General features: G+C 45.8%; 1 protein-coding gene across 2 annotated transcripts in view; it reads left to right on the forward strand.

The window, feature by feature from the left end:
* The window catches only part of KCNK10 (potassium two pore domain channel subfamily K member 10), a 118,760-nt gene extending 105,098 nt beyond the window's left edge, over positions 1-13,662 (forward strand). For both annotated transcript variants that reach the window (XM_045554634.1, XM_045554623.1), the window contains exons 5-7: positions 7,613-7,799; positions 11,536-11,678; positions 12,412-13,662. In XM_045554634.1, coding sequence (XP_045410590.1) covers positions 7,613-7,799; positions 11,536-11,678; positions 12,412-13,032 — 951 coding nt within the window. In that variant the 3' untranslated portion in view covers positions 13,033-13,662. The remainder of the gene's footprint in view (positions 1-7,612; positions 7,800-11,535; positions 11,679-12,411) is intronic.
* The last annotated feature ends 463 nt before the right edge of the window (positions 13,663-14,125 follow it).

Below are 14,125 nucleotides of genomic sequence, written 5' to 3' on the forward strand. Positions count from 1 at the left end.
GGGCTCAGGCTTCCTTATTGGCTTTCCCAATCCACTCTCCTTTTAGGAGAGCGCCCTCAGCAGGAGACCCACTGTCATCTCACTCTCACTTTTCTGCTTTCGTAGGTATTTCTTCCTGGGGAACATTGACAGTCTAAGGAAGGAACTTGCCTCCCCTTGAGGAGAGCTTGCTCCACTCTGGACGGTCGGACTGGCAGCTTTTCCCCTTCATAGTGAAATGATCGTTGAGCTTTCTGAAAAAATAAAAATCATGGTACCAGGAGGACTGCAGGGAGAGGGGAATTGAGATGATGGGGGTATTTGAAAGAGCCCAATAAATTGCATTCCCTCTTTATCACCTCAGATAGGAACCACTTAGAAATAAGACAGAGGAGATGACAGATTGAAGCTTAACATCACTCTGTTCCCTCGACACTGGAGAACACGGCTTGTATCTGTGGGAAGACGGGTTTCCTAACACAACCCCAGGATTAGACAGGAGATCACAAGGAACGTTTCTTGGGGGCAGCTTGTTCCCCAAAGGAAGTGGGGGAGAGAAAGAGGCCAAATTCACAGTTCCTGGGTCAGAGTAAGAGCCAGGGGGCCACGTGTGTTACAGCAGGTGGAGCTCGCTGTACAAGGAGAGAAGCATCGGGGTGAGAAATGAGCATTTATCCTGTTAGAGGGACCTGGTGCCTTAACCACGGTGCATGACATAGCCAATGAACTATGACCTCAAGCTTTGTTAGTGGGAGGAGAAGGGTGAGTTTCCCTTTCAGCTGCGTGTAGCATCATTACTGTAGTACTGTTGTGTGCTTCTTCGAGTGATGGTGGGAAGGGCATTTTGGGGTGAGGGCATGTTCACCATGCTGCTGAAATCTGGACAGGGGAGCAGCTGGGAAGGGCATCTGCCGGCCTTGCCAGGAGTTGATTATTTGGGTGACGTGGCTCCCAAGCAAGCACCCGTGTCCTCTTTTCCTTTCCATGGGTCCTTTTTTCACACCTCAAATGAAGAGAAGGACCGTTCTTCAGCTCAGGTTTCGTCTGGATGTTTCCTGTGTGTGGTGTGATTGCTTGTGGGGGGTTTCAGCCTCTGGGACATAGTTTCCGAATGCTTGGCTGACAAGGATCAGCCGTTAGGGCTGGCACACTTTTATATTCCACACACCAGAGATACAAGAATATTATCTTTCCTTTCTTCTCTCCCAGGTGATAGTTTGGATCACTGGGATGTCATTAGGTACTAAACTTTATCTTCAGTAGCTACCAGAATGGGGCACCATGGACAGCACCACAAAGAGGCTTCAGCCAAGGGCTCAGATGTTCCCACTGGACTTTGTGTGCAAGAGGAAGGAATTTTTTCTTTTTTTTCTTTCTTTTCTTGTCCTTTCTTTCCTTCTTTCCTCCCTCCCTCTCTTCTTTCTTTCTTTCTTTCTTCCCTCCCTCCTTCCTTTCTTCTTTCTTCCTTCCTTCCTTCCCTCCCTCCTTCCTTCCTTCTTTCCTTTCTTTCTTTCATTCATTCTTTCTTTCTATCTTTCTTTCTTCCTTCCTTTCTTCCCTCCCTCCTTCCTTTCTTCTTTCTTTTTTTCTCTCTTTCTTTCCTCCCTTTCTCCCTCCATCCCTTCTTTCCTTCCTTCCTTTCTCTCCTTCTCTTTCTCTCTCTCTTTCTCTTTTTCTTCCTTTCTTCCCTCCCTCTCCCCTTTCTTCCCTCCTTCTGGCTGCCATGTTCCTTGCAACTAGAACAGTCCCTGATATGTAAAGGTTCTTAATAACTATGTGCAGAATGAATTAACTCATTGAGTTTTGAATGCAAAATTTTGTGTTCCAGTAGCTTATTATCTTCACATTTTAACAGCCACAACTTTCTAGAACAGAAAACTTTCAAAGATTTTAATTAAAGTCTTCTTGGAGTGAAACAGCTAAGAGTTTTTATTATTTGTGAAGTTTAATTTTTTTCTGTGCCAGATGCACCTGTTTTGGCAGTCCTGTGATAAAAACAATTTAATTGCATGTACCAAAATCTTTCCCAAGAACTTTGCATCGTGAAACCAGCATAGCATTGAATTGGCCAATCTGTTATATGTTGCAACGTGACTCAGTGTCAGTTGGTGGATATAACTTTTTTGGTATAGAATATAATCCACTTGTGCATTCATTTTTTGAACAGGACATTTTCAATGGGCTCCGTGTAGGTTCCACTATATTCTTCTCACTCACATGTGATTAGAGTGTTTCTGCCATGGAGATTTTAGGCAAACAATGTTTAAAAGCTCTCTTCATATTTTATAGAGTTGCCGGCACTACAAGGTTATTCATTGTGATGCTGAAATTATTAGTTACAAGTGGACCTTTTAAAAGAAATCTTTGAGGAAAACATAATAAGAAAGTAAAGTCAATCCTTTTGTGAGGCCGTTTCTATTATCTTTCCATTTTGAGAGATTATCCTCAGTTCAATTGCATTACCATGGTGACATGTTTGCATTTCAACAAAACCAAACTGAACCATAAACTGGAGCTCTGCGTGCCTAGCTCCTGTTTTAGGACTTTTATTACAGTATCTTTATATTGAATAAAATCCCTCATGTCCTGGCTCAAAATCACAACAAAGAAACAATTCTTCAGCTAGACAAAACAATCTGGGTTGTTAATTTCAGGATTCGAAGAAAATCACATAAAGATGACAAGAAGAATGGTGATTAGAAGAGGTAAAAATAAAATAATTTAAAAAGCCCAGGAATGAATAGAAATATCTCTAAAATAACATTGTGGAAGTAAACAAAAACAGCCAGAGAATTATGCTTAATGAGAACTGGACACGTAGCTTTAGCCCTCTGAGGTATGAAACCAGTAAACACTTCCAGAATTGTCAGTACGTACACACCCCTCTGGATGGAGAGCTCTTAAACCTGGCTCCCCCTCCTTTGGGAATAATTACACATATTATGTTGACAACTAAATGAACTCTGCAGGAGATGGGGGTTGAGTTCTTCAAAAATTCCTATAGTTAGTGCCAATGGGGCTTGGGAGATAGTTTCATATAATAGTGTTTGTATAAGGAGAAGGGAGGAACATACCATCTATTCTAACCAGTCAGCAAAGTGTGAAAACAAGATTCGGACAGAAAGATACAACCATCCTATTATAGCTTCTGCTCAAATATCATAGCAAGCCCTCTCTTCGCAGATGATTTTGTTAGCCTGCGGACACATTAGCTCCGTTGGCGCTGGGCTCTCGCAGGGCTTTCTGCCAGCTGCTCTGCTTGCTGGTAAACAAGCATGCGAGTGTCCCTGGCAACGCCACCGTGGAAACGCGGCTTCACTCTGTAAGTGGCGGGGGACCTGGGGTGGGGAGGCGGGGAGAGTGAGGTTCCTGCCTCTCAGGGCCCCTCTGCAGCTGGCTCCTGACATCGCAAACGTTAGCTGCCATTCTTGGCAGTTTCAGAAGGATGGTGAGAAACGAGGGGAAAATTAATTAGGAGGCAAATGAAAAAGCGTCTGAGATTGTGAGCTGAGACCGCCTGAGAGCTCATTCGGGAGCCGGCACAGGAGAACCAAGGGAGAATGAGGACTCTTTTTCTCATTGGAAATGAAGCACTTATGTGAGATAATGTATCCAGGGAGGGGCAAGCAGCGGCCTCTTGAAGCTGAACAAAGATTATCTTAAGCCAGATATGTGGAAACTTTCTCAACAGCAAAGGGAAGCCTTCAACCTGGGACTGTCTAGATCTAAGGAAAGAGTCAAACTTTTGCATTAAAAGTGCCTGCTAACAATCACTGAACACTTACCAGGCACTGTGCTAAGCTTTTCCACACTTATTTCATCCTCCAAACAATTCTGTGAGCTGGGGTTTCTTATCACTATTTTACAGAGGAAAAAACTAATGCACAGAGAGGTTGAGAAACTTGCCCGAGGTCACTCAGCTATTTGGTAGCTGTGATAGGATGTGTCTCAGGCAGCCTGTCCCCAGACTGTGTTCTTAAACACTACTACTATTTTACAGTCATAATGAACAGTTGCATGGCTAATGGGGACAAGAAACATGAAGATCACCCACATTGCAGCACATGTGATGGTTTGTAGTTCCATCGTGAAAGCTACAGTTTAAAATGTTTAATTAAGGCAACTTTTTTTTAAATGCCTAGAGGGCAGCAAAAACATGGGTATCCAGAATAACAGATATTGCTAAAATCTTACACCCACACCTCTTCTTTTTATAGTCAACTATTGGTATACACATATTTTTAGACACCTATGCGCACACATATACATGTGCAAGACACTTGTTTCTCAAGTCCCTAAAATACCCCGATAATTAAATGCTCCAGTTTCTGAGCATCACCCTCGGATATCTGGGAGAAGCAGCTGGGGAACACACTGGTTGGTTTGAGCCATGGGCCGTGGTGAAATATTTACCTCGCTGAAAATCTCTCCAGTAGATAATGCAATTAAGATGCCACCATCTACTGTTAGTCGTACACCTACTCTGCCACCAAAGAAATCCACTCCTGTCCTTCCACACCTTCCCTTCTGGCCACCTCCTCAAGCCCAGGAATGTCTCTAGCTTCCTACGTACTTGCAGCTCTCCTTTGCCAACCTCAACCTATTTAGATGGCAATCATGTTCGCATCCCAATTTATGACTTAACAAGCATCTCACAAACATTTAATTCACTTTAATTTCATTATGCTTTGAGGAGGATGATTTATAGGGGGGAGAAATGATGCTCCCCCTGGCAGCAATTAGATCGACTTAATGATCTATGGTGAAATCTCCTTTTGGGCTTTGGACTTTTCATGCAAGTCTACAAACAAAACTGGGCTAATAGATAAGTTCCTGGATTCTCAAAGGGGCTCAACTGCCCCCACAAAGTCCTGCAATATCCAGCATGGAAATTCATGAAATGGACAAAACATTCCCTGTGGTTCTCAGGTAATTTATCTTGTCACGATACTTTCCTGTGTGGAAAAAATTGGTATTTTTCATATGCAGTTTCAGCAATATCAGTAAATTGTAATATTTTTCAGATGGCTTTCCTGAGGAGATGGGGAGGGGACTGATTGAGAGCATAGAACAGATTATTTCTCCCTGTTCCCACCTTATATATTAAGTTAGAGAAGTGACTCCTTTTTATGCAGAAGGATTTGCATTTCTTTAGCTTTTCCTGAACAGATCACCCAGTGACTAATTTTTACTCTCAGTCTTCCTTCCCAGAAGGGACAGAGGATGGCCTCTCCTCAGTGGGAGTTAGTCTGATTTCTTTTGTTGGGAGGGAGCAAGTTTGTTTTGGCCACTTTATTTGACCTGGTGAATTGTTGAATAACTTAAAAAGCTGTTTCCATCACTAAGCTGCGGACTGAGAGTTAATTACATCAAGATTCTTTTTGTTTGTTTGTTTGTATTGTTGTTGTTTTTATGTTTATTTTTATTTTTTTTATTTCAGCTCATTATGGGGGTACAAAAGTTCAGGTTGTATATATTGCCCACGTCCCCCTATCGCCCCGAGTCTGAGCTTCAAGTGTGTCCATTCCCTAGACAGTGCACATCGCACTCATCACGTAGGTAAAAACCCATCCCCTCCCCCCACCCCCATCCCCCCCCAGTCAGAACTTCAAGCGTGTCCATTCCCCAGACAGTGTGCATCGCACTCATCAAGTAGGTATGCACCCATCCCCTCCCCCCAGCCCCCACCTCTGTCCGATACCCGATTGGTGTTATTCCCAAATGTGCACTTAGGTGATGATCAGGGAAACCAGTTTGCTGGTGAGTACATGTGGTGCTTATTTTTCCATTCTTGGGATACTTCACTTAACAGAATGGGTTCCAACTCTGGGGAAAAAATTCCTCATTCAATAAATGGTGCTGGGAAAACTGGATAGCCACATGTAGAAGACTAAAACAGGACCTACATCAAGATTCTAATCTCGGCTCTGCCCCTACTTAGCAGCATCATTTTATGCAAGTCCCTTAACTCTTCTTGGCTTCTGTTTCGCATCTGTAAAATGAGGCACGTGAACGTAAAGGTCTCTCTGTGCTCTGAGAGTCCCTGCTTTCCCACTCACCAGAGGGCAAGGAGTAGCAGCAGATCGCGTGGTAAAAGGATTTCCTCTATCAGTTTCCCCAAATGCAGTGTAGTTTTGTAGCAAATCAACCTAGGCAATGCGGAAAAGCCATGCACTGTGGTGTTAAGCCCATGGTTAACATATTTATGCTAGTTTAGGGTTCTGGAGTTCCCTGATGACAGTCTCCAGCACCAATTTTGGGAGTTTCAAGAGGACCTGAAGGGTTGGTTATCCGGCTTAGAGGCAATGCCAGTGTTGTCTTTAGTCATTATAGGGGAAGGTCGGTGATGCTATCGGTCCACCCCAAGACTCCAGTGGCATGATTCCTTTGCCCCGATATTAGTGTAATTCCCATTCTAAATGCACTTTTACTACCTAACGACTGACTCTTTCAGAGGCTGGCATGAGATGAAGCTCCTGCTGCCCATTTAGGCAGTGACCCTGTCATACTGACTCTTGTCCTGTCTCTTGTGGGTAAAACAGTCAGCAAACATGACAACCATAGCACCAGCCCAAACACCTGTGCTTTAAAGCAAAAGTATGTCACAAATGTAAACCCTCAGCAGGGAGAGGGAGGGGGAAGAAACACACAGATATTATTCTTAGCCAGAGTCTGTTATAAATGAGGGTTGGGGTAGTTGTGTTTTCCTTTTCATCCAAATATCTTGGCCCAAGTCAGGTTATGTTTTCCAGCATATTCTCTTTGACAGAAGGGGAACTAGGTGCCAATCCAGCACTGCCACTGGGGAAAGAGCTCCAAACCCATGGCTCTCTAGTGGAGGATCAGTAACACCACATGAAAAATGGCAGCAAGCCCTTCTTGGGACATAGTTACATTTGCCCCAGTGAGGAAATTAGGATTGCTGTTTGGGCTGTAGTCTTGGTATCGTGCAAGAGACATTCGAAGCATGAGCTAAGTAGGGATTCTAGACCTGTTTGTGTCCATGTCAGGCTTCAAAGGGCCTGAGAACCTCGTAGACCACATGAAAACTTCTGTATGTACCTTTTTCTGGGAGAGAGTCCACAGCTTTTATCAGATATTCACAAGGTAGCCTGTGATCTAACAAAGTTAAAAGTCACTGAGACAATGCCTTTTCCGCACATCTGTATTCCAAATCCAGGGTGATGCCACTGACTTGCGTCTGAGTGTGTTTGTGTTGCTATAACGGAAACCCTGAGGCTGGGTAATTTATAAAGAAAAGAGGTTTATTGGGCTCACGGTTCTATAGGCTGTGTAAGAAGCATGGTGCTGGCATCTGCTCCTGGTGAGGGCTTCAGGAAGCTTCCACTCATGGCAGAAGGGGAAGGGGGGCTGGTGTGTGCAGATCACATGGCAAGAAAGAAGCAAGAGAGAGGGGAGGGGGTGCCAGGCTCTTTTAAACAATCAGTTCTTGGGGAACTAATAGAATGAGAGCTCGCTGGTGACCTGGGGGATGGCATCAAGCTGTTAATGACCCAGACACCTCCCACCAGGCCCCACCTCCAACACTGGGACCAAATTTCCAAGTGAGATTTGGAGGGGACAGATATCCAAACTGTATCACTTGCCTGTCTTTCTCCTCTGCTCTTCCTAGAAAAAGCAAGTGAGTCAGACCAAGATCCGGGTCATCTCAACCATCCTGTTCATCTTGGCCGGCTGCGTTGTGTTTGTGACGATCCCTGCCGTCATTTTTAAATACATCGAGGGATGGACAGCCTTGGAGTCCATTTACTTTGTGGTGGTCACTCTGACCACGGTGGGCTTTGGTGATTTTGTGGCAGGTAAGCACCCTGGGCATCCCAGTCACTGGGCCCCTGCAGGGGAAGACAGTCTGTTGGCTGTGCTTTTAAAATCAAAGGATGCTTCAAGAGAAGCAGATGAAAATGACTCGGTGTCACGGCTGCTGTGCACGAGCTCACTTCACACCCCTCGTCCTGTGTGACGTAAACACCCCGGGTTTTTTCTTTCTGTCATGAAAGGAAAGGCTTCCCCTTCCTTCTTGGGATGCTATTTCCCTAGCACCACATGAATTATGCAAGAGCAAAATGAATTTCTCATTGAATCTTGATCTTCTGAATTGTGCAGTAAGACTCCTTGAGTCAACTGATAAGGGCTGTGTATTAGCAGGCGGCAAATATGAAACTCAGGCGAGATTAACATACATCTTGTTCTGCAGTGACCTGCGGGTTAAGCTTCCTGACCTCTAGGTGAGAACTGTTGTCCCTGCAAAAGTCGTCCTGGGCGTGCCCAGACACATGACTTAGGACTTCAGGAACTGAGAGCTGCCCAGAGGGAATCTAATCTAATGGAAGTCTGAAAGAGCGCACATAGAAGCAATAGAAGCATTATTGTAAAATAAATGTCAATGAGCTATGTTTAAGGAAGTGAAAGAAAATCACCATCAATTTCATCTGAGGACAGGGGGCTTGAAGATGAAATGAGATTTGGCTTCATACGTGTTCCCAAAGTGCGGTAGAGAGGTAGAAATAGCAGGAGGAGGCCGCCGTCTTCTCTTAGTGGGATAGTTCTGGGTGTTCAGACAAGTGATCACTTTCTACTCCAAGTGAGCACTGTGATCATACAACTGTGTCGTAAATTCAGATGTGTGGGTGGAGCCTGTGTGTCTGTGTGTGTTTCCTCGAGCAGCTCCTGGCTAAGCAGCAGCCTGGGCACTTACAGGCTGGGCTCCCAGGCAGACTGTTCTTGGCGTGTGATCCCAGCAGTGCCTTGGTGTCTCCAGGGAATAGGATACACATCAGGAGGAGGGGTATCTGGTCTCTGCGAATCTGGTAAAGAGAGAATTCTAGAAGGGATGTCAAAGGCTGATTAATGGGAGGGAGCATGGCTACCTCTGTTTTAATTTTATAATACAGACAACTGACAAAGTGGTTTTGTAGCTATTGCAGCTGGGCAGATGAAGACTGAAGTCCCCTTTGCAGAAATAGTAGGGTTTTTTTTTTATTCCTTCCTTTTTATTGACTAAGGACTAAGAATTGCAAAGTCAAGTGATTAAAAACTTTACAGACAGCCTTGGGTCTGGGACCCCAGAAGCCCTTCCTTGTGCGCAGGGCTCAGCCATTGCTGTCTGATTAGTGGCCCCAGACTCTGAAGAGAAACCATGCAGAGAAACTGAGAGAAGTAAGAGGAACAATTGCAGGTGTATTCTGGTTAATTCCTTAGCACCATCTGCAGCTGGTCTGTGGGAAATCTCAGTGGAGGTTCCGATGGAAGGTAAATACATGGAATGGCAGCTGGGGTTTTGCACTATTTCATAAACCCCAAAGCATAATCTGCAGTGGGTTGTGCTTCGGAGCCGTCTGTGCTGGCACGGGGCTGTCCCGAGGACTATCTGCCTGTGAGACACGTGTGCCACACACTGCCGTGTAACCGATTGCTCAGTTCAGTCTGTTAATCCAGGGCACAAAGAGCAGAGCCCTGGGAGTATGAGGTTTTTAAAAAATGATTTACGCTTTTAATTAATTATTTATTATTATTATCCACCGTGGACCCACCACTTAGTACAAACCGGCAGTTTACCTTGTCTTTATTTACCCAGTAAGGATGCAACCTACACGTTCCCAGGCACCCATAGCTGTACTGTCCTTGCTGGTGATTACAGAGCCACGTGTCCTTTGTCCTGAGGCTTCCACAGATCAGAGTCTCTTGGAATTCACAGTGCTGACTGCAGATAGACCAGGCCGTTCTAAAGCTCCAGTTTCCAGAGCTCACACAGACCATTCTGGAGAATGCATGCCTTAAAAGATTGGAAGCTTGTCTTTTTGGTAAACTCTAAGGAGCCAAAGGGAAGCTTGCCCAATCATTAAAAAAAGATACACTGACAAGGATCAATGGTTGCTGTGATTTGACATGGTATCAACTCTACAAGAAGTATAATCAGAACGTCAGGCACGGAGGAGGTTGATTGCTGTTTTATTTTGTAGTTGACTCAGTCTGGGACAGCCCAACAACATTACAGCATTTCACATCCCTGACAGGGAGAACAGCAGAGCTCCAAATCCAGACAGGCAGCGGGTGAAGGGTGTTGACTGCGTTGTTGGCTGGCGCACCCTAGTGACAATTTTTGTTGGGTGATAGTGACTTGCAAAAGTTCAATATTTACCCCTAGGTAGCCCAGAGGAGAAAGCTACATACAGATTTCTCCGGCATAGCACAGAAATGAAATGAACCTCAAAAACCACTTAATGTTGCAGGAACTCGAATTATTAATACATCCTAGAGAAAGCTGCAGGGGAGAGTTGCCTAAAGGAAAAACAAAACAAAGCAAAACAAACAAACAAACAAAAACCAGAGGCAGCTAAACCAGACTGAAGGGGGCTTGATGCAGAGAAGTTGGAATTCTAACGTGAAGTGGCAGCAGCCATCAAGACCTTGTGGGCTGCTGGGTTTGGGCATGTTGACACAGAGGCCACAGTTTTTTCCCAGCTGCATTTGCAAAGTATCACTGATGCTATAAGAGCTCAGTATGGACCCCGTGGTGCTAGATGTAGTTACAACTAGGACCCAGTGGGAAAGTCTAGTAATCGCTCATCAACTAACACCACAGTTACCAATCATTGCTAATATTGATCGTCTTAGGAACAGCTACTGCCTGCTTCGTTAGGCAACGATGTCTCTCAGAGTGAGGACAGGGCTGATGTCCATTGTTTCGCGAAGCTTCCTCACTGCTGCTTCAGGAGAGCGGGCTGGGCTGGGACCCTATTCTACATGGCCGCCTGCAGCAGTGCCTATAGCAAGGCTAGAATAAATGGGTAATTATTTGGAATAAATGACTGGTGTTTTCAATGGAACAACCAATGTAATAAGGCAACTGGCCAATTTGGTTTGATGGATTTTTTTTACCGTAATCTTTATTTATTAAATAAAAGAATTGGACTAGCTGGCCTCAAAGGTCCCTTTCAGTTCTAGCTTATGGTGATTTAATTACTGGGCCTAATTGACCCTTTGGATTAGCAGGATGTAAACACCATCCCTCAGCGTTAAATCACTGTTACATGTATCAAAGTCTCGGTAATGCCATTAGGCCTCATTTTACTTCTCCATGTCCACTTGTCTCTTGGCAATTGCATGTGTACTTAAGATGGAAATGGTTCCAAGAATTCTAAACCATATGGGATGATTTAATGGTACTCAATTTTTATTAAAATAAATTTAGGGAAGTTTAAGGAAAGCAACAGTGACAGCTGGGCCTGATCTGTTGTCCTGTAGCTCAAAGTCTTTCATTGTCAATGCTCAGGTTGAGCACACGTGGGTCTGGTTGGCTGCTGACATTTTTTTGTTCCTGGTATTAAGGAAATAAAGCCACACCTTGGGCTCCTTTGGGGAAGGGACACATCTTTCCCTTGCCCTCTAACCCCTGTCCTCCTTGGGTACAGCAAGCCTAACAGCCAAGTGTCAGATAATGATGAAGTGACATCTTCATTACACGGACTGGGGTCTGTTTGCTCTGCAAAGACTATATGCTAGATCACGGTTAAAGTAACGTTTGGTTGTTTTCAGGGGGAAACGCTGGCATCAATTACCGGGAGTGGTATAAGCCCCTAGTGTGGTTTTGGATCCTTGTTGGCCTTGCCTACTTTGCAGCTGTCCTCAGTATGATTGGAGATTGGCTACGGGTTCTATCCAAAAAGACAAAAGAAGAGGTAGGAACCCTTCCCAACTCTATGAATGTCCCTGAGATCAGCTTAGCTTGTTGACACAAGAATTGCCTGTCTCTGTTCTGTGGGCTACAGAGTTTCTCACTCTATGTGTGTGGCGGGGGGCAGGGTAGGGGAAGGTAGCTCATGAGGCTTCCTCATTCCTCAGGTAAACTGGGACAGGTTGGTCACCCTTGCCAGATGGAGCCATCAGAAAGACAGGGAGGGCCCGGGGCCTGCTGAGTGTCTGCTCTGTGCCCAGGGCGGAGCTAGCTACATTTCCTCATCTCACAAAATAAAGCTAGAAACTCCGTGAGCTAGATGGGATTATCCCATTTTATGTCGGGGCAGCGAGGCCATTCAATTAACAAGAGTGGGAGCACAACCGGAAGCCAGGCCTGTCCAACCCCAAGTTTTGGTCTCTCCCCCAGAACACTGCCTGCCTGTCATTCAGTCTCCATCTCCAAATCCCAGGCTTCCTTTGGGTCCCGCGACATGTGTGCCTCCTTGAGCCACAGGAGTCGCTGGCCAGCTGGAGATGGGTATTCAGGGGGTGAGAAGTACTGGGTCAGAAGGAGCCTTTGACACCCCTTCCTGGGCACAAGCTCCACCACCGCCTGGCCTTCCCCGAGCCACCCTCCCCACGGAGACCACGGGGACCCCAAGGGCCGTGGTGCTGGGTGGCCCGAGGGAGGGAGGCATTTCTCAGCGTGTTGTTGCTCTTCTGTCTCTCGGCCAGGTCGGTGAGATCAAGGCCCACGCGGCCGAGTGGAAGGCCAACGTGACCGCCGAGTTCCGGGAGACGCGGCGGCGGCTGAGCGTGGAGATCCACGACAAGCTGCAGCGAGCGGCCACCATCCGCAGCATGGAGCGCCGGCGGCTGGGCCTGGACCAGAGGGCCCACTCGCTGGACATGCTGTCGCCCGAGAAGCGCTCCGTCTTCGCCGCGCTGGACACGGGCCGCTTCAAGGCGTCGTCCCAGGAGAGCATCAACAACCGGCCCAACAATCTGCGCCTTAAGGGGTCGGAGCAGCTGAACAAACACGGGCAGGGCGCATCAGAGGACAACATCATCAACAAGTTCGGGTCCACCTCCCGGCTCACCAAGAGGAAAAACAAGGACCTCAAAAAGGCCTTGCCCGAGGACGTTCAGAAAATCTACAAGACCTTCCGGAATTACTCTCTGGATGAAGAGAAGAAAGAGGAGGAGACAGAAAAGATGTGCAACTCGGACAACTCCAGCACGGCCATGCTGACGGACTGCATTCAGCAGCACGCGGAGCTGGAGAACGGGTTGGTACCCACGGACACCAAAGACGAGGGGCTGGAGAACAACTCACTACTTGAAGACAGAAACTAAATGTGAAGGACACTGGACTTGGACTGAACGTTGGTTTTTGCTTTTTTTTTTTTTTTTTAATATATTCACACTGAGACACGTGCCTTAAACAGACTTCTTGTTAGTCCAAAATTACATAGCATTGGAGAATATATTTCACTGTGCCATAAACAACTGAAAGCTTGCTCTGCCAAAAGGAATCAAAGAACAACAACTTCATGTCAGATAGCAACCGTAGGACACAGGGGAGCGTCCGCACACAAAGCAGGTCATGGCTGTGCATGTTAAGGGTGTTTTCGTGGCGGTGCTGTGCCGCTGTGCAGCACGGCCCTGGCATGACACAGAGACAAGGGCAGCTATTCCTTAGACCAGCCTCCGGAGAGGAACAGGTGTGTCTTTTAAATGGAGTCTTGTGCACATGCAGAAGGGGACCTGATTGGGGGTGAACTGGTTTAACTGTAACTAGGGTGTAGACTTGACATTTCGGCATGTGCTCTGAGCTTGAATTTTGATACAATCCATTCAGTGCATAATATTAAATACCTAGTCTTTCTAAGCTCCAAATGAATGTCTGTGGGACCCGAGAGCACCTGGAATTTGTTGGAAGCAGATCAGAGCACACGTATTAAAAGGTGCAATTGCTTTTCTCATTGCAAAAGAAAAAAATACTCACAAACACATCACACTGTGGATATTTACCTTAACCAATGACAGAAGCCTGCTGAGTTTGGTCTTTCTCACAGGGGTAGGTAGTCTGAATGAACTTGCAAGCATTGGTGAAAACTCAACATCAACTGCTGTGTGGTTCAAGGCCAACCACACATTTTCCTCAGTGGGTGCAATAGTGAAAATAAACTGGTTTTGAAATGTCCATGTTCACTTTTCTAGTGGAACTTCAGTCATCACTTGTTTTGATAAGAGGGGGAAAAATACCAAAACTATTGCCTTGCATGATGCCAGTGGCTTGCTGTTTTGTCTAGCTGATCCTAAATTTTTATAAAAATAAGACATCCTGCTTTTCTGAGACATACCAAGGAGGACCATGGCATCTTTCCATCTCAGGGCTTTTTGTCCCTTTGGGTGTCTTAGGGTAGACATAGTTATGAGATCCAAT

This window comes from Lemur catta, chromosome 1 (assembly GCF_020740605.2).
Source record: "Lemur catta isolate mLemCat1 chromosome 1, mLemCat1.pri, whole genome shotgun sequence".
NCBI lineage: Eukaryota > Metazoa > Chordata > Mammalia > Primates > Lemuridae > Lemur > Lemur catta.